A 24577-nucleotide genomic window follows, 5' to 3' on the forward strand; every position below is an offset into this window, starting at 1 on the left:
TGATTCAATTTCTAATTGGTGCCTAATAGTCTGTTGATTAGTAAAACTAACTATGGTTTATGTTGCACTGTGGTTAGGCTTAATTTCAATGCATATTTTGTAGAATATTAAAAATACAAAATAACATATAGCACATGTGAATATGGGGATCAATATAATAGCCTATGTTTTATGGTGAATTTAAATATATACTTATAATAGCATCATTTGTAAATCAGTCACATTTTGATATTATCAGTATATAATCTTTATCAATATTAAACACTGATATGATTTATCTTTTAATAGTGTTGAGCAAAGTTGTACTAGTTTTATAAACACACAGTACATATTGTGTGCTTATGAAAGTAGTAGAGTGTGATGTTACATCCACTTGTCTGGGAAAGTACTACCAGCATACCTTTTTTAATACGCTATTTAAGCGCTTGATGCCAAGTCCACCCCAGTACAGAAGCTTAAAGACGTCTTCCAATGCGGTGGGCATTGGAAGACGTCTTTAAGCTTCTGGACTGGGGTGGACTTGGCATCAACATCAATGGCGAGTACATCACTCAACTGCGGTTCGCGGACGATGTAGTCATCATGGCACAGACTCTGGATGACCTTAGTACCATGCTCAATGACCTCAGCAGCGTTTCTCAACAGGTGGGCCTGAAAATGAACATGGGCAAAACAAAAATAATGTGTAATGCTCATGTATCGCTCCACCCAGTTATAGTTGAGAACGCTGCACTCGAAATTGTAGACGAATACATATACCTATTTTTTTTTTTTTTTATTCTTTACAAGTTAGCCCTTGACTACAATCTCACCTGATGGTAAGTGATGATGCAGTCTAAGATGGAAGCAGGCTAAATTGTTAGGAGGAGGATGAAAATCCACACCCCTTTCGGTTTCTACACGGCATCGTACCGGAACGCTAAATCGCTTGGCGGTACGTCTTTGCCGGTAGGGTGGTAACTATCCACGGCCGAAGCCTCCCACCAGCCAGACCTGGACAAATTAAGAAAATCTCAATCTGCCCAGCCGGGGATCGAACCCAGGACCTCCGTCTTGTAAATCCACCGCGCATACCACTGCGCCACGGAGGCCGTCAAAAATTTCATAAGGAACATAGAAATTAAGGACATATGATCCAGTTAGGTAGGTCCAATTTCGAGAAAGAGGTGAACCGTCGAATCCAACTCGGCTGGGCTGCAGTGTCGCAGTGAGTGAGAGCGAGTCGCAGGGATTCGCTGGATGTAGGTGGCTCAGTATTGTGATGTTTGGAAGTCCCTACAAAAGGCCTATGTCCTGCAGTGGACGTCCATCGGCTGATATGATCATGATGATGATGAGTCCATTCTTTGGTTTCAAACCTCATAGTTTCTGTTAATGTGGGACTGCAGGGATTAATAATATAACCTATGTTCATCAGGGATAATGATATAAGGAGCCGTGATAGCCCAGTGGATAAACCTCTGCCTCCGATTCCGGAGGGCGAAGGTTCGAATCCGTTCCGGGACATGCACCTCCAACTTTTCAGTTGTGTGCATTTTAAGAAATTAAATATTGTGATAAAAAAGTGATAAACATTCTGAAAAGTATTTGGCCTTAGTATAGATTTACACTATTACTATAAATCATTATGTATTTTCACTGAGAGTAGTGAAGTAGAAAGGTTTTCTAATTCAGATCAGATTCTAATGCTATTCTTCATATCTTAACATAATAGCATAATAGTCCTTTTATAAATTAAATCATTATGGCAACTATTGTTTGATGACCAAGTGACACAGTGAGTAGTGAAAGTGACTTTTGAATTTTGCTCGTGGGTTTCATTCCCACAACAGGAAAATACAACAATATCCATAATAATGCAACCCTTAATATCCTAAACTAGAGTCCATATTCTATCTATTCCACCCCATTTTAGATCTGTAACACCTAGGTATATTTATACTTTGGTGCTTGTTGTCCTTTCAATGCAATCCATTGGTTTGAAGTGTTTTAGTAGATCAGTTAGTATCGGCTGTCTTCTAATATACAGACTAAAGTGTATTTCATGTATTATAGGTATGGTGACAGTTCATTTCATTCTTGAAAGTTTGCCGCGATTCACGATAATAGTATGTATTATGAATGTCATACAGGCGACTGTCACTGTATGGTCATATTTTAAGGATAATTAAAAAAAAAAAGAATATTTGCCATTCTTTTTTTTTTAATTTTGATACCTGCGAGGACTCAATATGAAACTGTAGTGGAGAAGGAATTTTCTATTTTGTACAATACCTAATGCATCTTCCTCTTCTTGTACGTGGATCCCTCATTGTAGGCTCCCGCTGGATTCACTCCATCCAGCCGAGCTCGCTCCAGAAGCTTAGCAGGTCTATGTCTAACGCATACTGTCCTAGTCAATATACGCCAATGCTGTCATATACAAACAAATTTTACAATGAGACTGGTATTTCCAGAGAAAGAGTGTGTTGTGGGGAGTTGTGCGAGTGGGAGTGGGAGAGATCGTTTGTTTGTTGCACTACAAACAAACAATCTCTCCCACTTTAGTAGATTAGCACACGCCCGCGGTTTCGTCAACGGGGATAAAATTTAGCCTATGACACTCACAAATAACGTGACTTTCTATCGGTAAAAGAATTTTCAAAATCGGTTTAGTACCTAACCCAGAGAAGGCCTCCGTGGCACAGTGGTATGCGCGGTAGATATACAAGACAGTGGTTCTGGGTTCGATCCCCGGCTGGACCGATTGAGGTTTTCTTAATTGGTCTAGGTCTGATTGGTGGGAGGCTTCGGCAAAGCGATTTAGCATTCCGGTACGATGTCGTGTAGAAACCGAAAGGGGTGTGGTTTTCATCCTCCTCCTTACAAGTTCGCGCGCTTCCGTCTTAGATTGCATCATCACTTAACATCAGGTGAGATTGTAGTCATGGGCTAACTTGTAAATAATAATAATAAAAAAAGAAATTCCCTTTACTTTAATTACTACTAGCGAACGGACGCCCAAGACTTCGTCCGCGCGGATTTAAATTTTTTACAAATCCAGCAGGAACTTTTTTTTTAGAACTTAAAGGGGAACAATTCTGTCATACATGATTGTTGCGAATCTGACCATTTATGCAGCGTATAAGCTCTCAATAGGAAAAAAAAATCTTTATTGGAAACATTCTTTATTGGTGCTCCGCTCTTATTGGTCTTAGCGTGATAATATTAATAAGTGTTTCCTTGTATACTGTTGTTCTTTTTACTTTTGTGTGTTACTAATATTGGTACAAAATAAATTAAAAAAAAAAAAAAAAAAAAATATATAGCCTATAGCCTTCCTCGATAAATGGGCTATCTAACACTGAAATATATTTTCAAATCGGACCAGTAGTTCCTGAGATTAGCGCTTTCAAACAAATTCTTTAGCTTTATAATATTAGTATAGATTTTAGAGGTCACATTAACAAACTTCAATCGACCTTAGTAACTGTCACTGTGGGTTATGTTACAAGATAGCCATGCCATGTGTTTTGGTCACCATGTCTGGCGTACATGGTATTGTTTTAGTTATAATTGTGATTGCAGCGGGCTTGATAAACGGGCGGACAGCGCAGCTTCCTGTGTTATCGTACTGTTTATGATACCACCAATTGGGTGTAGGGTTACCGATTTTTGATATACCCCAAAAGAGGTTATTTACCCAATGAATTTTCTATTAGAACTCATCTATTTAATCCGTCACAAGTACCAGGCTTTGATAGGAGTTTTTCTCCCTCACAGTACCCAGTATCGGCGATTCCATAGAATGTTAAGATACTAATTAAACTTAAAGTGTTTTCAGATAGCATGGGTATGGTGACAGTCGCTTGTATGACGTTCATAGTACGTACTATTATCGTGAATCGCGGCAAACTTTCAGTGAAGCGGACTGTTACACGCACCATCCTAAATAAAAGGAATTGTAATTTACAAACGCTTTTGAAATGTAATGTAATTTTGTTAAAAATACGTAGCAAATTGTTTTTTGTATGCATTTCAGTATATTTCATCAATGTAGAAAATTGTTAATATATAGATTTAAGAATTAACGCTCATTCATTTGAGACCCCACTCGAGTATATTTACAGACATTCGGTTATTCTTCCCCACTTTCACCCCCACAACTTTAAAACGGCTCAACCGATTTTCATCAAACACATCTAAGAACTTTCGCCCATAAGTCATCTCTAACACGAAAAAAAACCAAATTGAAATCGCTTCATCCGTTCAGGAGCTTTGATGCCACAGACAGACAGACAGACATGTCAAACTTATAACACCCCTTTCTTTGCATCGGGGGTTAAAAATAGATCAATTATACCCTATTCGTAATAAACTTCCTCTCAACTACGCATGCTATAACGTATGAAAAAGCTGGATAATACGTTGTGACATAACCGGATCTAACGCCCGGCTGTGACGTCACGCGCGAAACGTTCCAAAATGTTTATTACACGTAAACAAACGTATCTATATATAGCTAAAAAAACTGCCGTCGTCAAAACGGTTTGTAACGGAATGCTTGGCGAGTTTCATTTACCGGGTACTGCAACTGTGAGCTGTGCAAACTTGTAGACGCCCCGCGGTTTTACCCGCGTAGTTCCCGTTCCCATGGGTATACGAGGTTACCACAAATAACGTAGCTTTCTATTGGTAGAAGAATTTTGAAAATCGGTTCAGTGGATCCAGAGATTACCCCCTTACAATACCACAAACTTTACCTCTTTATAATATTAGTATAGATTGTACAGAGTGCTTTTATGGAAGTTAAAAGTTTTTGAGATTAAAAGGACTAAAATTAGTGTAGATTCATTATAGAATTTTATAATTCATTTCATCATTTATAGAATTAAACAAAATTTCTTACAAAATTATTGAAAGGACGTCCTTTGGTGAGACAAAATTGGCATGAAGTTTAGAAAAACCATTAAAGTTTTTAATGTTGTAAATACCCAGGGCCCAGAAACAAAATATTTATTAATGACCGCTCAAACTTTCTGTATGTCACATACATACATTCATTCAAACGAATTATATGTATGGACCTGCCTTAGACGTTACCCCTCTGTCAAAGTAGGTATAAGATCAACGATCTAATGCATTTATAAAAACTGTTTCTATGGAATCGATGTTTCATTATTGTAATCGTTTTTGTCGTACATACATGATCAATTTAAGACCATTAAAAAAAGTGTCAACTAGCCTATTATAATCTCTTAAAGTATCCGACAAGGTTACCACTTGATTTTAAATACTAGAATTAAAGGAAAGCGATATTTTGTCTACTATATTAATGTAATGTAATATAAATAAAAAATATGTAAGGTTGGGCTAGCCGTGATAGCCCAGTGGATATGACCTCTGCCTCCGATTCCGGAGGGTGTGGGTTCAAATCCGGTCCGGGGCATGCACCTCCAACTTTTCAGTTGTATGTATTTTAAGAAATTAAATATCACGTGTCTCAATCGGTGAATTATTTTTATTATCTTAATTCTCTGCGTGTGTGAAGTCTGCCAATCCGCATTGGGCCAGCGCGGTGGACTATTGGCCTAACCCCTCTCATTTTAGAGGAGACTCGAGCTCAGCAGTGAGCCGAATTCAAATAAACGGATGCCCCTTGTGGTATCGTATTGCGTCCTAAAGAAAATCACTTCCCTCTAATAGGGTATTTGAGGCCCGTTATTTGTGGAGGAGTTAGAAAAATCAATACACTCGTCTGGTGTGCTTAGTCCCCTTTTTACCCGAATCCTAAAAAGGATTTAGGGAAAAAAGGTTTTCAATCGTTTTCATTCACGGATTTTATGTATTAAAAACATTTTAAAAGAAATAATTTAACTACTACAATAACCTGGCGGTTGCCATCATAGTTTCGATATCCATGGGAATACGGGGATAATACGTATATTTTAAAAGAAATATAATAAAACTTAATATGTAAAACAAATTGCCTATGTTACTCTTTTATAATGTAACTTTCTATTGGAGAAAGAAATTTTCAAATCGATCCAACCTATTCAATGCAAACAAACATCCAAAATCTATACTAATATTATAAAGTTGAAGAGTTTGTTTGATCGTACGCGCTAATCTCAGGGACTACTGGTCCGATTTAAAAAAATCTTTCAGTGTTAGATAGCCGAATTATCGAGGAAGGCTGTGGCTATATGTTATGTCCGTATTCCTACGGGAACAGGAACCACGCGGGTAAAACCGCGCTGCGTCAGCTAGTAGTGTAATACAATTAACGAATGGCCTCAGCTCATACATTAACATGAAACAGGTCAAGTGTGAACGGACAATAATGAATCTGTTAGAGCCGACCTCACGCCTGAGTCTCACCGGCCTTCGCCATCATTTCGATATCATTGTTTTGTCATTTTGTTAATTAGTTAACTCATTGTGATCATTAACTGACTACCTTAGTTAGCCCGCCAACCCGCATTGCAGCAGTGTGGTGGTTCTTAGCTCCACATCTTATTACAAAGAAAAGACCTTGTACCTAATGGGACTTCAAAAATTAAGCTGATTTTGATAATGTTGATTTTGAGAGTTTGTTTGGTTGTTTGATTGAATGCGCTAATTTCAGGAACTACAGGTCTGATTTGAAAAATTCTTTCAGTGTTAGATAGCCCATTTATCGAGGAAGGCTATAGGCTATATATTATCCCTATATTCCTACGTTAACGGGAACCACACGGGTGAAACCGCGCGGTGTTAGCTAGTAGTAGATAACGTATTTTGTGATAGTGCCAGACTAAGGGCGGACGAAGTCTGGGCGCTATTATATACCCTTTACATTAATGTCTTTCAGTTGACTTTTATTTTCATGTTGGATTAGCTTTTTATCGTTCGTTCACGGTCTAGTGTGTGTGTGTGTGTATTACGTTTTATAATTACTTGAGATTTCATTATTAGCTTGTGTCAACACATTGATAAAACTTGGTTGATAATCGTCACAAAAAAACATGGTTTTTACCTTAAAAATATAATATTACTGAAGCCCCTCGGTTTTACCCGCGTAGTTCCATTCCCGTGGAAATGTGATAAAATAAACGGGGACCTTCACAAATAACGTGCCTTTCTAGTGATAAAAGAATTTTCAAAATAGATTCATTAAATCCATAGATTACTCCCTACAACACCTACCTACAACACCACAAACTTCACCTCTACAATATTATTATAGAGTAGCTCACTTCGCGCGGTTTTACCCGCGTGGTTCCCGTTCCCGTAAAAATACAGGGATAAATGGGCTATCTAACACTGAAAGTGCGTGCGTTTTCTACCTTCATTTCTAATTTGTTTGTTTATAAAGGTCCGTTTATATCTACAGACACAGTGCGTCACAGACAAGTAGCGTGGCAGACACCTACAGACATCGTCTATTCACACTGCCTAGGTAGCTAGAGACACTTAAAAGTCCTTTTCACGAAAGAAGTCTCCCAGACGCGGCGCTAATGTCTTAATGGCCATGGCGCTCAATGTTATTTGGTGACGGCGGTCTTATTGTCGTTTATGTAAAGTGCTGTCAATTTTAGTTCAGGTTTCATGAAAGGACTCTACAGACTGAACCGCACAGACAAAATATTCTTCCCGCGAATACTGGCCGGGCACGGCCTGTGTCTGTCACCGTCTGCGCGGCTGCGTTACGATAGATATATTAATATTATTTTAGATAAGTATAAAAGAATATTATTTTGTTTGCCACGGCACGTGTCTGGCACACTAAATGTCTGTAGATATAAACGACCCTTTAACAGTGCACATAGAGTACGGCTTCAGTATAGCTTTAAGTTGTCGATGAATAAAAAAAGAACAACAACTTTGTTATTTGAAAATTATGCAATTAAATCATGAGTTTTTGTTAACTTAGCATTTAAAGATTAATTATTCATTTTTGTGTTACTATGTAATTTTAATGGCACAGTGATTTAACTAATCGTAGTTTATTTATATAACAGCGCATTATGTTAAAATATGCCAGTAGCGTATCTTCTGAAGAGTTGAAATCTGTTTGAATGTCAACGGCCTTGGCCCGGAGCGATGACGGGTTGTGACGTAACGCGATACAGCCTAGGAAAGTATGCAAACGCTGTATTGCTATTAAACAACTTTTTTTTATCAAACTAGGAGACATCTCCCGGTTTTACACGCGTATTTATATATAATACGGGAATAAAATATAGCTTAGTTCATCAGAGTTATTAGGATTTTTAATGGTAAAAGATTTTTTTTAATCGGCCCATTAGTTTCAGACCCTATTAAATGCAAACAAACAATCAAATATTTTCTCTTTATAATATCAGCATTGACTAGAAGCCCCCGCTTAGTTCCCGTTTCCGTGGAAATACGGGGATAAGATACAGCCTGTGACATTTATAAATAACGTGATTTTCTATTGATAATAAAAAAAATCGGTTTAGTAGATCCAGATCCCCTCTAATAACTTACTCGTGCTAACACAAATTTGACCTCATTATAATATTACTAACAGACGTCTCGCGGTTTCACCTGGGCACAAGAAACTTCATGAAAATCGGTCCATCCGTTTCCGAGGAGTTTGCTAACAAACATCGCGACACGAATATTTTATATATTGGATAGTTTAGATCTAAATGCACGTATAATACGTTTTAGTGTTCATAACAGCTATTTCTTTTGATATTGAATTCATAAACGAGTTTCGAGTTTCTTGCGAGCCAAAATTGAATCTTTGCCAACTTTTTTGGGTAATACTACCTTAAAGCGAGTGAGGTTGTGCTATACGAGAAAAATTGCGACAGCAATTTGACATTTCCATTTTTTGTTACATGCCAAAATGAATCAAAGGCTTCTATGTCATGAGACAAAAATCAACATTCGTTTATTTCAAACTAGCTGACGCTGCGCGGTTTCACCCGCCTTGTTCCCGTTCCCGTAGGTGTAAGGGGATAATATATACCCTATAGCCTTCCTCGATAAATGGGCTATCTAACACTTAAAGAAATTTTCAAATCGGACCAGTAGTTCCTGAGATTAGCGCGCTCAACCAAACAAAAAACAAACTCTTCAGCTTTATAATATTAAGTAGAGATTTGAAGTAGGTAGAATCCGGTACAATGCCGTGGAGAAACCGAAAGGGGTGTGGATTTTCTACCTCCTCCTAACAAGTTAGTCCGCTTCCATCGTAGATTGTATCATCATTTACCATCAGAAGAGATTGTAGTTAAGGGCTAACTTGTAATCAGCCTATTTTACTGGCCCACTACAGGGCCAGGTGTCCCGTCATATACAGATGGTGCTTAGACCCACCACGTTGCTCCAATGCGGGTTGACGGTCTTAGGATTATTATAGGACTCAAAAGTGATTACAAATGTAAGAAAACTAATGTCGAACAAAAGTTACAACAAGGTTACAGGATTTACAACACTTGTCAGGACAACTTAATTAACAAATCAAACTGTAACCAAAATAAGACCCTAGAATGGCAGAGAATGACCTTGAGTGAAGTCACGCACTTGTGAACGATGTGTGTAGGGTTAAAGGCTCCTTTGACAGGTATCTAACACTCCCCTTTTCCACTCAAGTCACTCTCCCCCGCCTATCCCAAGTAACCCATAAAGAATTACACATCATGAGATGTGGACGGCTCGAACGCCACGAGCACACTGAAGCCGTCCGTACCACAAGTTGTTGCAACGCGGCGATAACAGGATGTAACTGTATATAGTATGGCAAGTTCGTTGATGACCATAGGTACATAGGTCCATAGGTTGATCCATAGGTCGCTGGTTCAGATCCGGCTCGAAGGATCACTTTGTAACGGACGAAACAAAACACAGAAAAATTCGGCGAAAATGAGCTTTTCGGGACGTATATCGTTGCAAGGGATGTAGACAGTTGGGTAATTCTTAACGAACTGGGTTTATTCAAAAATCTGTCAAAACTGACAGTTTCCCTTGAACGTTATACGTTCCGTTAAATGCCCGGCCAGTTTATTTTACTAAAACATTTACAAATAAACAATTGCGTCGCTTACAACTCCCATGATATGCGGGCGACGAGGGGAAATACTACGGCCCACTCCCGCTTCGGGAGTGTTACGGAGTTGCCAAGCTATAGTAAATGAGTAATATATCGTTGGTTCCAGATCTAGTCCACTGCACAAACGAGCCGAACGTGTCGATCCCGCAGCTGGCCAACCTGCTGGTGGAGCGCACGCAGAACACCAACTGGGTGGTGGTGTACAAGGCGCTCATCACTGTTCACCACCTCTTAGCGTATGGGAATGAGGTAACATCTTCCTTTTTAGTCTTGTTGCTGCTTCAGTTTATAATACTGCTCGCGCTGCCGCGATGTGACCCTGCCTGTCCACACACAGCTCTTTTTTAGGGTTCCAAACGTACGTAGCACAAAAACGGAACCCTTATAATATCACTCGCGCACATTTTAATGTCTGTCTGTTTTCTCTTTATGTATCCGACCAATCCTGGTTGGTGGGAGGCTTCGGCCGTGGCTAGTTACCACCCTACCGGCAAAGACGTACCGCCAAGCGATTTAGCGTTCCGGTACAATGCCGTGTAGAAACCAAAAGGGGTGTGGATTTTCGTCCTCCTCCTAACAAGTTAGCCCGCTTCCATCTTAGACTGCATCATCACTTACCATCAGGTGAGATTGTAGTCAAGGGCTAACTTGTAAAGAATAAAAAAAAAAAATCCACACATTTAAATTTTTGTGACCCAAACGCAGAAATGTGCGTGAATAGGTGAAATTTGAATATGGGGGTAAGATGGAAAGTTGAATAAACTTTTACAAACTTCATCGCGTGATACATCAAACGAAGGTCTTGATAAGAAGATTTTAAAAATATTTTTTTTCGAGTCAAAAAAAAATATCTTTCATGTTATTTAAAAAAAACGACGGAACCCTCGTCACGCGAGTTCAACTCGCATTTGTCCGGTTTTTTTACAAGTTAGCTCTTGACTACAGTCTCACCTGATGGTAAGTCATTACAAATCCAATATGGCGGCCTCCCCAAGATGGTGGACTGGCTGTTTGAAATCCACCCCCCTGATATGGATATCAAATGAAAGGGTTTGCTGTCAGGAATACGAAAAAAATAGTCACGTGACATAAATCCAATATTTGTAATTTTGTGTGCGTGTTTTTTTTAACTGTTTAAAGTTATTTATATTGGCCTGACGCGGGATTTGAACTCTGAACCTCATTATTCGTAGCGGAACCACCTTACCACGGGCACAATTGTTTTTTGACGGCCTCCGTGGCGCAGTGTTATGCGCAGTGGACTTACAAGACGGAGGTCCTGGGTTCGATCCCCGGCTGGGCAGATTGAGGTTTTCTTAATTTGTCCATATCTGGCTGGTGGGAGGCTTCGGCCGTGGCTAGTTACCACCCTACCGGCAAAGACGTACGTCCAAGCGATTTAGCGGTACGATGCCGTGTAGAAACCAAAAGGGGTGTGGATTTTCATCCTCCTCCGAACTAGTTATCCCGCTTCCATCTTAGATTGCATCATCACTTACCATCAGGTGAGATTGTAGTCAAGAGCTAACTTGTACAGAAAAAAAAAATACCGACCGAATTGAGAACCTCCTCCTTTTTGAAGTCGGTTAATAAAAAAAAATTATGAGAGAGTGCAATAAAATCTTAATATTGCAATAATAACTCATCATATCATATCATGGCGTATAAAATTTCACATCAACAATGTCGTGGACACGTCGTCAATGTATCCACTTGTATCAATAAAGTGGTTCGCTATTTCTGTACAGCGCGTACATTGTTATGGAAATTTCAACTCTAGAACACTATTGTGCTCTTGTAATTAGAGGCTATAATTGCTTGCATCTTTTGTAACTTGCTTCACTGTTGAACTTAAAATTTTCTTGATATTAGTAATTATTATTATTCAAGTTTTTTTATAGAATTTTTTTTCGGGCTGTGAATTCCTACTGGAAATTTCTTAAAAAAATGTGTATCTCATAGCCCGACCCAGGATTCGAACTTAGGTCCTCGTGGTCAGAAACCACGTACCACCAACGGACAAAAGAGGCAGAATTTTTCATGAATTATTTCAGTAAATATAATTCTAATCCGGTTCTAACTGAACGTCGAACCAAGAACCCTCTCTGTTGAATACCACGCCATTACTAAACTACAACTAAATCAAAGAGGTCAGTTCTATGGAACCAAAAATATGCCCAATACACTGAAAAATCAATTGTACCTAAACCAAAATGTAACATATAGCAGACATATAGAAGATTCCCATCGTTCCAGCCGCGTAGTTCCCGTTCCCGTAGGATTATGTGGATAAATTATTATAGCATACTAGCGGACATTCGCGACTTCGTCCGCGTGAAGTTCAGTTTTCACAATTCTCGCGAGAACCATGGATTTTTCCGGTATGAAAAGTAAAATCCATTTCCATTCTGAATTTCAGCGAAATCGGTTCAATAGTAGCTAAATTAGCTAAAGTGCGTCGAGCTCAGAATCGAACTGAGGGCCTATTACTAACAAAGCCAACGCTAAAAATATGGCAAAGGTCACTGAAAAATCAATTGTACAAAGATGTAGCATCATATAACAGAGAGGCCTTTGGCAAAAGCTTTAAACCTTAATAAATAGGTCGTAAACTTTATTCTCATAACGTGTGGGGTTGTAAAGGGGTGGCTCTTAAAGACGAGCGAGGAGGGAGGGGGTTGAAAAGAAGCCTTAGCAATATTTATCAATTACTACGCCTGACCTTTCCCGTCTGAAACATTTTCCCATTTTGCGGAATAAGTGATAAAATTTTTACAATACTTTCGGTTCTGATCGGATTATTCTTTAGATGCTTGGAATCAAAGATAAAATTATCTTTTTATTTTTATGTTAGCCGACGCCCTGCGGTATCACCCACATAGTTCCTGTTCTCGTGAGAACGGGATCTATGTGGGAGGCTTCAGTCGTGGCTAGTTACCACCCTATCGGCAAAGATACCGCCAAGCGATTTAGCTTTCCGGTACGATGCCGTGTAGTAGAAACCGAAAATAATTTCATCCTCCTCCGAACAAGTTAGCCCGCTTCTATCTTAGATTGCATCTTCACTTACCATTAAGTGAGATTTGTAGTCTAGGGCTAAAAAAAAACTTTAAGAAACCAGAACCCCATAGTAAAACCCAAAACCCGATCCAGAACTTGAAACCACGACCTCATAATCGAAGGTTATTGCACTGGACCTATAAGGCAGATATTAAATGCATTATTAATAACAATTGTAGAAAACATCAATAAATATGATATAGTGGATATAGGTAGATTGTTTGCTTGAATAGAAAAATTAATTGCCGTATCGTGGCGTGTAATTTGTTTTGTGCGAATGTGTTGGCCAACGTTTTGAGAAATCAGTACCGACAGGACATTATGACAAACTGTCTATTGTGTTGAGGCATAATAGGCGTCGGTTTTCATTTCATTTCGAAATTTCAACAAATATTTGTTTCCTACTATTCTAGTTAACAAGTGCCTTTTAAAAAAAAAAAATATCCTTCACCTATCTGTCATATAAATCTGATCCTAATCTATCTATCTAATGAGAATCTTTACTGATATTATAAAGCTAAAGAGTTTGTTTGTTTGTTTGGTTGAATGCGCTAATCTCAGGAGATACTGGTCCGATTAGAAAAATTATTTCAGTGCTAGATAGCCCATTTATCGAGGAAGGCTATAGGCTATATATTATCCCCGTATTCCTACGGGAACGGGAACCACGCGGGTGAAACTGCATCAGCGAGTTAAATGACGTTTTTTTTTAAATCGATTGTATATTTTTTTTGAATATTTATAAAAACAAAAACAAAATTATCAATGAAAAGTCTGTCTTATCTTCAAGATTTTTTTTACATGTATTGTTTATAAATAAACAGATTTATACAATTGAACCCGCGGGCTAAAGCTAGTAAACTACAAAATGTCAGCGACCTCGTTAACGTATAGCTAATTAATTATAATCCTTAGAAACGTTAACCTTACGACGTGAATTACTAGAATTGGTTGGCTTAACTATAAAGTTACGTAAAAATGTTTAAGCCTGTGTCAGAACACGCAATTAGGGTACTGTAAGCAATGTTTATATTACAAATGTTGATATGAGTTTGTTTGTTTATAACGTTTAAACTCCTAAGTCGATATTCAATAAATACCTAGTCGCTATACCAAATATTCTCTTGAATTTTTATCAGAGTGATCTTTGAATACTGTTGAATTTTTTATTTAAAAGATTTTATTTTTCTGTTTTAGTGTGATTTTCGTGAAAATTAAATGGAACCAATCTGAAAGTATACTCTTTAAAACAAAAAATCATTTTTGAAATTGTTTAATAAATTACAAAGTTATAAGGTGAAAAAGATAAAAAAAAACAACCAAATTGTGAACCTCCTCCTTTTCTGAAGTTGGTTATAAAGTATAAAAAGAAACCGACCGTTTTCTGGGTTTTTTACTTGCAGGTTTTAAAAGGACAAGCTTATCATCCGTACAAAAGTAATATTTACCATGATCAATTATTAATATTGAAAAAATATTGTTGGTGTTTTTAATTTACCACCATTTTCAACTGATTATTGTTGTTTGTGATTTATTTGTGTCGAAATTACTAATTTAATCTACGGAACCATACACTGTTTGTGGGTCAATGCATTTGACCGGTTTTTTCTTTACAAAATACAAGAGAATTAAAAAATATTTTCTTTCTTTTTCAGAGATTCACACAATACTTAGCGTCGAGTAATTCCACATTTCAATTAAGTAATTTTCTCGATAAAAGTGGAGTTCAAGGTATGTGTCTTTACTTTTTATAATTATTTATTTACGAATATAATATTAAGTAATAATATTCAAATATAAAATATTAACTTTAATACTTAATTAATAGAATAAATAATCCATGAATGCTGCAAATAAATGTAATCTTAGGTTCTTGGGCAGAACTCACGGAATGATTGACTATATGGTGAATAAATAGGTACTTAAATACATAAGTGAAATCTGAAAACTAAACACTATCTGTCTAGCGTATTTTCTTTTAAAACTCCGTTTACGTATTCGTACGATGATATGGATTGAACTACACTCCAATGAGAGAAGCCGGGCTTGTGATTCTGTAACATGACATTGACACTATTTTTCTTGGAAGAATAAAATTCAATATTTCATCGCCCGATCTAGGACTATCCTAGGACCTCCTGTTTTTAATCCAAATGAGGCAACCGAGACAAGGAATAATGAACATCATCGAATTGTGGGAAATTCTGTTGGAAAACTAAAAAGCTATAAATTAGGAGTTTAACCTCGTTCCAAACCGCCTAGTTTCAGCGAACTTGGCAACACTAGAAGGGAATTATGCCTCGTGATATTCGACCTCGTTTGTACCGGGTCAGATACGAGCTGGTATCGTGCTGCTGCGATCGGTGTTATGTCATTTGAGATATTAACTAAAACATCAAATCAACTGAGAAATGTCATCTACTGTATGATATCCATAAAAAGGTTGCTAGTAGGCACCGGATAACAATTGTTAAATAGAATCTCAATTTCGTATATGACAAGTAATATACGTCAAAGTTAGTAAATTAGCCTGCTGATCTGCGATTAGCACTGTTAATGATTAAACCCTACGCTGGACACCCTTAAGATAATGATTAAACATTAAGGGTGTCCAGCGAAAGGTTTCCATATAACTATAGTGCAGCAGTTGCAGTAAAAGCTATGTTGAAGTAATATAGTTGTTGCGGTTTTTTTTTTTCACTGCCCACATCACTAAGCGGCACGACAAACTGTATGGTAAACCTGTTAGCCAATTTCTAACTTTATCGCAACTATTCCGTAAAACCCATTGTTAACGAAAATTACAGTGTCAAACAAACTGGTTAGTAATTTTTATCAGTTAACAATAAATGAATAGTAAATATACGGCGATACGATGGAAATCATACGACCAAACACTAATAATAGCTGGTTGGTAATTTTCGTGCATATCCGCTAAACATACTCAAAGCTACAAAATAGGCCAGCCAATCGTGTTTGGCTGACGTTAGTTTATCAGAATCGTCCCTAATTTTATTAAACCCTATATCTTGCCCTGTAAGAGTGTTCGAAAAATATTATGAGTTTAAGGTAAATATGAGAAAATCCCAAGCTTTCAGTTCTTGTTATTAAATTTCACCCACAATGTCTAGAAACACCATTTTACCATACACAGGCGGTTTTTATTAAATACTGCGCCCGACTAGTCCCGATCCTTTGCCAAGTCAATGGCGCCCGCCTTGGCAATTACACTTGGTGATTACGATATTGAACCGACCTTAGGGTGCGATGACACGCTCTGACCCGTCAAGCGCACGTGTTATTATCCTTTTATCTATATTATTGCCTTGTTGGTCTAGTCTACTGGTTAGTCTATGTTGCTTTCGATCAGTGTGTTAGATTGTCGAATCATTGCTCCTCCTCCTCATCCTCATTATCTTACTCCTGGGAGGCTATTATATAACGATGTTTTGTATAACAAGAAAATTTTGAATTCCTCCTTGAAGACTTCATCTCTTTCTATAGTATCGTGTTAGACAGAGAGTGATTGCGAGTTGTACAAAACATCATTACAAAACCTGCTGGATCAGGTTAAGGAAAGCCTTTCTTTCTACCAAGAAATTCTCAGTAGCATGAGTTACAACCTCTTGCTTTGGAGAGTACGTTAAGTGAATTATAATCACCGGGGTCATTATAATTCACATCTAAAAGTGATCGTTAGTGTTAAACATACCTAATCATTTTAACCCTGCTAAACCGTATTGGAACAACGTGGTGAACCTAAGTTGGAAACTGCCTCTTATAAAAAAATCAATTATTCGAAGGTTCCTTTTTTTAAACACTCATGTACAGTTTTTTTTAATTATTATTTGTAATAAAAACGATTAATTAAGGATGTATTTTAAAAAATACGCCTTTAAAAGTTTTCGCACAACTGTAAAAATATCGTATAGGTAAGTATTTACGAGTATTTCAAACTAAAACATGTTTTCATAATTTACCCAGTTTTATGTAACGACCTGTTAAAGTATAATACTAATTTTACCTCATGCATTTTCAAATACGTAATATTCTAAAAAAATTGTATCATGAATCATAATTTTAGTAGGTAATAAACTTTATCAGAGGATTTCCTTATAATTTTATCAGTGAGTCTATTCTAGAAATATTTAGGCGCCAATAAATTACGGTGTTAACTAAGTAGATACATTTATTTGCAGCATTAATTACTTACAATAATTATTATAAGATTCGTACAGACTAAAAGGAAGATAGACGGAGCATATACGGTTAAGTGTGACTGAAGTGAAGTGAGCACGCAGAGTGCAACTAAATCAACGGACTATGTTATTAGCAATATTAAGGTCCATATTTCAATAATTTCAACAATTATCAAGGCTAAGATACACAAGTGTTTGTCCTCGAAAGCGAGTGACAGTGTGATGAGTTTAGAGTAGTCCAAATTATATCATCATTGTGACACGAAGTTTGTTGATTAGAAAGAAACTTCTTGGCAATCGCGAAATTCTGATTGTTTTCAATCTATTAGCCTTTAATGTTAGTCTACAAAATGGATTATGCTAAATGAATTTTTATTACCTTTTAATAGCTAACGAAGTATTAACGATATTTACTGTTAGTTAGACTAACTAAATCTAAATTGTTTTAATAATTTATCAATTTATATATATACGAGTAATTCAATTTATTTCCCATAAAAAATAATCATAGAATGTTTAATTTGTTTTGTGATTGGACTTTTTGTGTCCTCCCGCTTCCCGTCTATCTTCTTCGTTTAGTCATTACTATTTACTCACATGAGTGTATAAATAATATAAATTATAACACTGTTGTTATGCAATTAATGAGTCATTGGATCCACATTGACAGCCTGATCCAATGTTAGCCGACTCATATTACAATAATACGCTACAATGTATATTATCTCCCAATGATTTCAGTTTTTATGCGTCTGGAAACAAGTTAATGTCCTTTTTTATATGAAAAAATGTACTTAGAGCGAAATGATAAGTTTTATTCATTGTTATTATAATAATAATATGGTTATCAAACAATTAGTAATATTGCTGTGTATATTCTGTAAATCTGTTTACATTGACTCGCAAACCTGGAGGCCTAAGATGCTCACCACTAGACGAGAGAAAGAGAAATGTCGACCAATACCGGAATCGAAAATATCCCTTTCTCTTGCGCTGAGACAAGAGTTGCTGATGATGATGTTTGACAGATTAGCAAAATATATAAAACTACATTTATTGACTGATTGATGCTTTTAAAATGATATATTACAGACTTGTACAAAATATTACAAGGCTGGTTTTGTATTTTCATACCTAGTTTTGGTAGACGATCTTACATGTATGTGTATAGTCTAACTTAGCTATCTCTGAATTATTAGAATGCACATAATATTGCAATCTTCCTGAGTATACACAAAAAAATATTAAGTATCAAGATCGCATGGCACCGAATGTTACTAGGTGTATACTTTTCTATGCACAAAGTTATGCAAACCAAAGAAAAAGATCACTTGGGCATTTGATTCGTACCTACCATGATTGTATTAAGAAAGGACAAGTCTGTGTAGCGAAGTCACACAGATCTGGCAAAATACTTATTGCAAAGCCAAACTGTGATACTGAGTATCCTTAGATGTCGACTCTGCAATACCTAAACATAGAATTGACTACGCAGATTCAGAACAATCCAAAACTATAGTACGATTATTAATTCCAGCCAGAAAAATGTTAAATGATAAGTGCAACTGCCACTAAAATGTCATTTTACTGACTGGAATTAATAATCATACACACGATTAATCTTACTTAAGATTGTTAATTCCATTCAGTAAATGACATTTCAGTGACAGTTGTACTTGACTGGAATTTATAATCGTAATATAATATAGATTTGCTGTGTTATGTGAAATGTGAAACATGTGAAATCTGCGTAGTCAGTTTTTTGTTTGAATATTGCTGAGTTCACATCTAACGATACTTCTGTATCAGAATGTAACTTTATAACAAGAAATAGGATAGTGGATCTGTGTGTCTTCGCTACACAGATTTGTCACATTTTCGCCGAAAGGAGATGGTCCAAAATTGTATGGAGCCCAGGTCCAGTCATTGTACCCTAGCGGAAATTAAAGAAAATATTTTATTTAACTATTTTTGATTATACAAATCTACGAACTTACTTTAATTCTTTCGAATTAAAAATAATATTCATTATCTCCCAAGAAATGCCACACAATTAAGGGTAATAATGGCGGATTGATGACGTTTTCAATGCAGTAATCGATTTGACGTTTGCTGTCAATTGTCATGTCATAGTTGCCATAAGGGCGCCATCTTGATATAACTCAAAAACTTGGGTTTTAATTTTATCTATTTCTTTTTATTTAGTTACATTTTTTCATTTTAATAAATTTTAATAAGATCCTTGTATTTTTTAAATTTTAATGATACGGGGTACAAGAGTGGACTTGAAATGGACCATCTCCTTTGTGAACAAATGCCCATATGCCATACCTTCCGTAGTAAAGTCACCTTCTCATATATATTTCTAACTGATCTTAATTTGTTGTCGCATACAAGGCGCGGCCGGGGCCCGTATCGGTGAGTCTGTAGACAGTATGGCGGCTTCTGTGTTATGTGCTCGTATGCAGGACACGCTTGTGGATGTGGGTGCAAAATTGCAAATGTGTTTAGTTTTGCACTTCTGTGTTACGTTTTCATTGATTCCATTATCAAAAAAAAAAATAGAAAAGCATTAGCAGTACCTCTGTTGCTGAAAACGACAATTGGCAATGGTAATCCCTTGACAGCAGGTCATCCTAATGCTGGGTAACTCTTTATATCTATATAAATAAAAAGGCATCTTCGAAATGTATGTGACCGCATAACTTTTGAACGACTGCACTAATTTTAATGATTCTTGGTGTTATATAATCGTTATTGTTAGGACAAGATTAGTGTATAATAAAATTTACAAATAAAGAAAGTCTAAAATCAACACTATACTCCCATACAAACGATTCGTAGTACCTAATACTTAAAAGAAGGGTAGGATAGAGTAGGGTTTTTTAGGGTAGGGAAGAAGTGCATATTAGTCAAAGCGAAGCTTGACCTGGGCCGCTAGTACGCAATAAAAATAATTCTCCTCGTACGAGTAAATGCGGCAGAAGCTACACAGGTTCGTTCGCTGTAGCTTGGTGCGGGTAACAGTTGCCGTATCACGTTCATAATACGTACTATTATCGTGAATCGTGGCAAACTTTCAAGAGTAAAATTAACTGTCACCCGCACCTTGCTACAACGCACGAGCTATAGAGCACGGTACTGTCTGAGTCTGTATATAAACATTATTTTGTATTTCTTTTCGCTTGTAAGCTCATCTAGAGTTAGTTATATTTGTGTGATAAATTTTGCATACCTTTCAATTAAAAAGATGGCTTGAAATTTTCTTTTCGTTATTATTGTTTTTTATCATCGGCTTCTTAGTGAAAGGTGAGAATGACACTTTAAATATTTAATTCTGTTTGTAGGCATATATATTCTTGCTATATCACTCCTTGGTTATTCTATATCACGGAAAACTGATGTTGAAGAATGGGGTTAGATATTTTTAATATTGTCACTAGAATTAGATTCATTATTAATCTTTTTCTATATACAACAAAAAACATTCGTTGGTCTCATGTTACCAATTAGCACATTAGAAGCATTTTAGAAGTAGGTATGAAAAAACGTCGTGTTGTTTATAAATGCCGTGTTTCTTAAATTGTTCGCCTACCTTCAATGTAAATTCTAAACATGAATGCAGTAATTTTTTTCAAGTATTTCTTACATTTCAATGAAATACACATTATAGGACATTTAATAGGACGTGCTCTGCATGCCCAGCGAAGTGTTTGCACTTGTTAATATGCGATGTTTTTCCACTTTTACCATCTTGGCGTATCAATAAATACTATAGGTACTGTAAACTAAAACTACCCTCTTGAGCCTTGATAGCCTAGTGGATATGACCTCTGCCTCCGATTCCGGAGGGTGAGGGGTTCATGCACCTCCAATTTTTCAGTTGTGTGCATTTTAAGAAATTAAATATCACGTGTCTCAAACGGTGAAGGAAAAACATCGTGAGGAACCCTGTATACCAGAGAACTCTGCGAATCCGCATTGGGCAAGCGTGGTGGACTATTGGCCTAATCCCTCTCATTCTAAAAGAGACCAGAGCTTAACAGTGAGCCAAATATGGGTTGATAATAATGATTATGATGATAAACAAAAATACATACAATTGAGGAAATTGTTGATAAAAAGAATTTCATAAAAGTTACTTACTTGCAATCATTTTCAAAGTTATTGATATGTACGAAAATAGAAATATACTTAGAGAGAAATATATATAATACTCGATATACAAGATAGTTGTACGTTGACTCATAGTATCTCGTCAGAACAAACCGAACAACCTTGTTTGACTTTATATAGGTCGTTAGGATCACCTATGCACTTGTACTGCGTTTTGTACTTGATAAAAATGCACGCACGTATTATGTATAAATATCATGTCACTGCACGGAGTTTTGTGTTCTAAACATCGATAAATATATACTTAACACTAGTTTCTGGGACTGTGATAGTCAGACCTCATTTTATGCTAGCCACTCACCATCCAATAATTACACATGCCTGCAGCGCTAACGGCAGGACATCCGATAAAACTGATAGTGTGTTGGTCGCGATCTGGACGATGTCATGCACATCGATTCAATGATAGTTTGTCAGTATATGTTCCTACCATTGATAAGTACGGTACCCAATTATGTAGTTTGAATGTCCGTCAAATGTCCAAATATAAAACGTATTTTTTTTGTTTGTATATTTTTTACGGAATATCATGAGGAATCATCCATTCGTCAGACCCTTAGCTCCGTGACAACCCTTCGCTAAAGACTCTTAGTTTGATTTTTAACGGTGCTTTTCGATGGGATTACGCGAAGCTAAGTGACTGGCCACTCGGGAATACCGGATATGAATTCTCTTATTATGTCCAATGAAAATGTAAAAAATACCTTTTAAAATGTGACAACTGATGGTCTGGACCCTTAAAACTAGCTCCATTCTAAAGCCATCACAATCAAAACTCCATGCTCGCCAATCGTACTTACCTATGGTAGAAGTAAAGTCTGACAAAACTTCAGCTTTTATAAAACCGCAAAGGTCTAGCATTCACAGGCGTTCAATCTATTTATTCATATGGTTATATGCTTGTTCTTTCAATAATTCTATAGATACAAATAAAAGCTTTATTCGTGTTGTCTTTTGATGCGTCTATGTATGTATGTATCGATGTTGAAAATGTAATGTTTTTCACGCTTTTGTAGCGTTTTGATATGCATTGTTATATAATTCACCTCACGCATGTGTTTTTTTTTCGTATCATCCGACCGATATCCAATACCCGTTACCAAATGGCCATTTCGGGGCGATAACGTTTCGGATGATGTGGAAAAAACTATTGAATTGTTCGCAGAACCATTATTTTTGTGTGTTCTCTCTCTTACAAATGCGAAATTCTGGCTAAAATAATGTAGGTGTCCAAATGTCGTCTTTTACCCTGGCGTAAAAATACCAGTAAGTACAGTAATAGCTTTAGCATCACACTTATCACCATTACACGGCACAAACCGAAACCGAATTTCTGCTTCAGTTTTAGTTTTAGCCGAAACCGAAACTTCCACATAACCATATGGTAATTTTTCGAAACAAAAACACGTGCATACTCAAGGTCTGTTTTTTTAGGAATAAAAGGATCTTGGATGGACTTCCTAGACTCTAGCCCAGAATAAATGACGCAAAACGTGTTACGGGAACTCGGGAACCCGAGGATAACAGCTATAGTATTATATTCATCGGAAATTTCCTCCCGTCAAAGAAACTGTACCTAACATACTTTGTGGCGTCGGAATTGGACAAAGTTCAGCCGTGCTGATTGCTATCATTGAACTCATTATTATTGAATACATGTAGGCGTAACTTTACGGAAGTACATGATAGCAATTGAAATATATTAATTTTCTAGTATATGCATGTATCGATTACTGCCTACACAGTTTCCATTCCTACATTGAGTGTCCTAAGAAACATATTACTAATACCACCTACCCGGGATAGGTAGCTTCAGATTATCCTTAAGTGTCCGGGACGCCTTTTATTACTGTAGTAAACATTCTTATATCTCCCTAGGATGCAACTTTATAATGATAGTGGTCCTTAGATACAGCAAGTACTAACAGTCCCCGATGACATGGTATGTAAATTGCTGAATCAATTGTAATTTATTTAAAGTCCATACTTTTTCAAGGATCAAAAACGTTTTAATTATTAAATTATAACACCATAACTGTTAATATCACATTACTGAGATCCATAGTCATTGCAAAATCATTTTTAAATTTTCCAAAAAATATACCCATCAATAATCATAATATTGCCTCCATTAGTAGAGCCAGAATTTAGCATTTATATGGTAGAGATAGAATTTTGTACATAATTAACTTAAACATTTTTTATTTAGGCTATGACATGTCACCATTCATCAGGCGATATGCCAAATACCTGAACGAGAAGGCTCTCTCATACAGAACCGTCGCCTTCGACTTCTGCAAGGTGAAGAGGGGGTGAGTAGTAGACAAATATGATCCTTAAATGCTCATTATCGTTTTTCATTACTTCAGTCTTTAACCACTTTGTCAGGAATCCCCGAATTAACTACACTTTAACTTTCAGATCAACCAAGTTGACATTTAAAAAGCAATCTTGTAAATCTCTAGTAACACCCAGAGTTTTGTCAAGACAAATGAGCCCAAACTCGATGGTTTTATCTTGTTTAGTTTCGGAGTTCCTATGGCTACCTTCCGATTCCATCATCAGTCCAGCTTCAATGTATTGAGAAGAACTTCTTAGCATTTCATTGATTCACCGTGCTGTTGCCGAGTCTATCGTATGGTTGAGAGTGCAACTGTCAAGCAAATATGTCGAGTCCAATTAAAGACCAGAAAATGTTAGGAACATTAATACATAAAGCAAAACATAAAGCTTCCAAGATTTCAGGATAGGAAGTTTAGATAAAAGCTAATAATTGTTCACAACTCTCAGCAGACTTGCAGACTTGAATAATTGTGTAATCTATATGGTATGTGATAACTTGAGATTTTTTTCTCTTGATAACTCCACAATCCTTTATGAACAGGAAGGAGGAGGGGTCCCTGCGCATGATGAACGCGGAGAAGCTGCTCAAAACGCTGCCCGTGCTGCAAGCGCAGCTGGACGCGCTGCTGGAGTTCGACTGCACCGCCAACGACCTCACCAACGGTGTCATCAACATGTGCTTCATGCTGCTGTTCCGAGATCTCATCAGGTAACATTTTCACCAGACCTGGCCAGTAAACCCCCAAATCCCTTG

At 36.9% G+C, this 24577-nt stretch overlaps 1 protein-coding gene across 11 annotated transcripts in view; it reads left to right on the top strand.

The window, feature by feature from the left end:
* Positions 1-24577, top strand: part of LOC112043377 (phosphatidylinositol-binding clathrin assembly protein LAP) — a 46115-nt gene that overhangs the window by 1252 nt on the left and 20286 nt on the right. For 9 of the 11 annotated variants that reach the window (XM_024078758.2, XM_024078759.2, XM_024078763.2 and 6 more), the window contains exons 2-6: positions 10152-10294; positions 14761-14836; positions 19702-19722; positions 23690-23792; positions 24365-24532. In XM_024078758.2, the coding sequence (XP_023934526.1) occupies positions 10152-10294; positions 14761-14836; positions 19702-19722; positions 23690-23792; positions 24365-24532 (511 nt within the window). The remainder of the gene's footprint in view (positions 1-10151; positions 10295-14760; positions 14837-19701; positions 19723-23689; positions 23793-24364; positions 24533-24577) is intronic. The other 2 variants (XM_024078760.2, XM_024078762.2) reach the window with 1 other exon arrangement.

This window comes from Bicyclus anynana, chromosome 22 (assembly GCF_947172395.1).
Source record: "Bicyclus anynana chromosome 22, ilBicAnyn1.1, whole genome shotgun sequence".
In the NCBI taxonomy this organism is placed as follows: domain Eukaryota; kingdom Metazoa; phylum Arthropoda; class Insecta; order Lepidoptera; family Nymphalidae; genus Bicyclus; species Bicyclus anynana.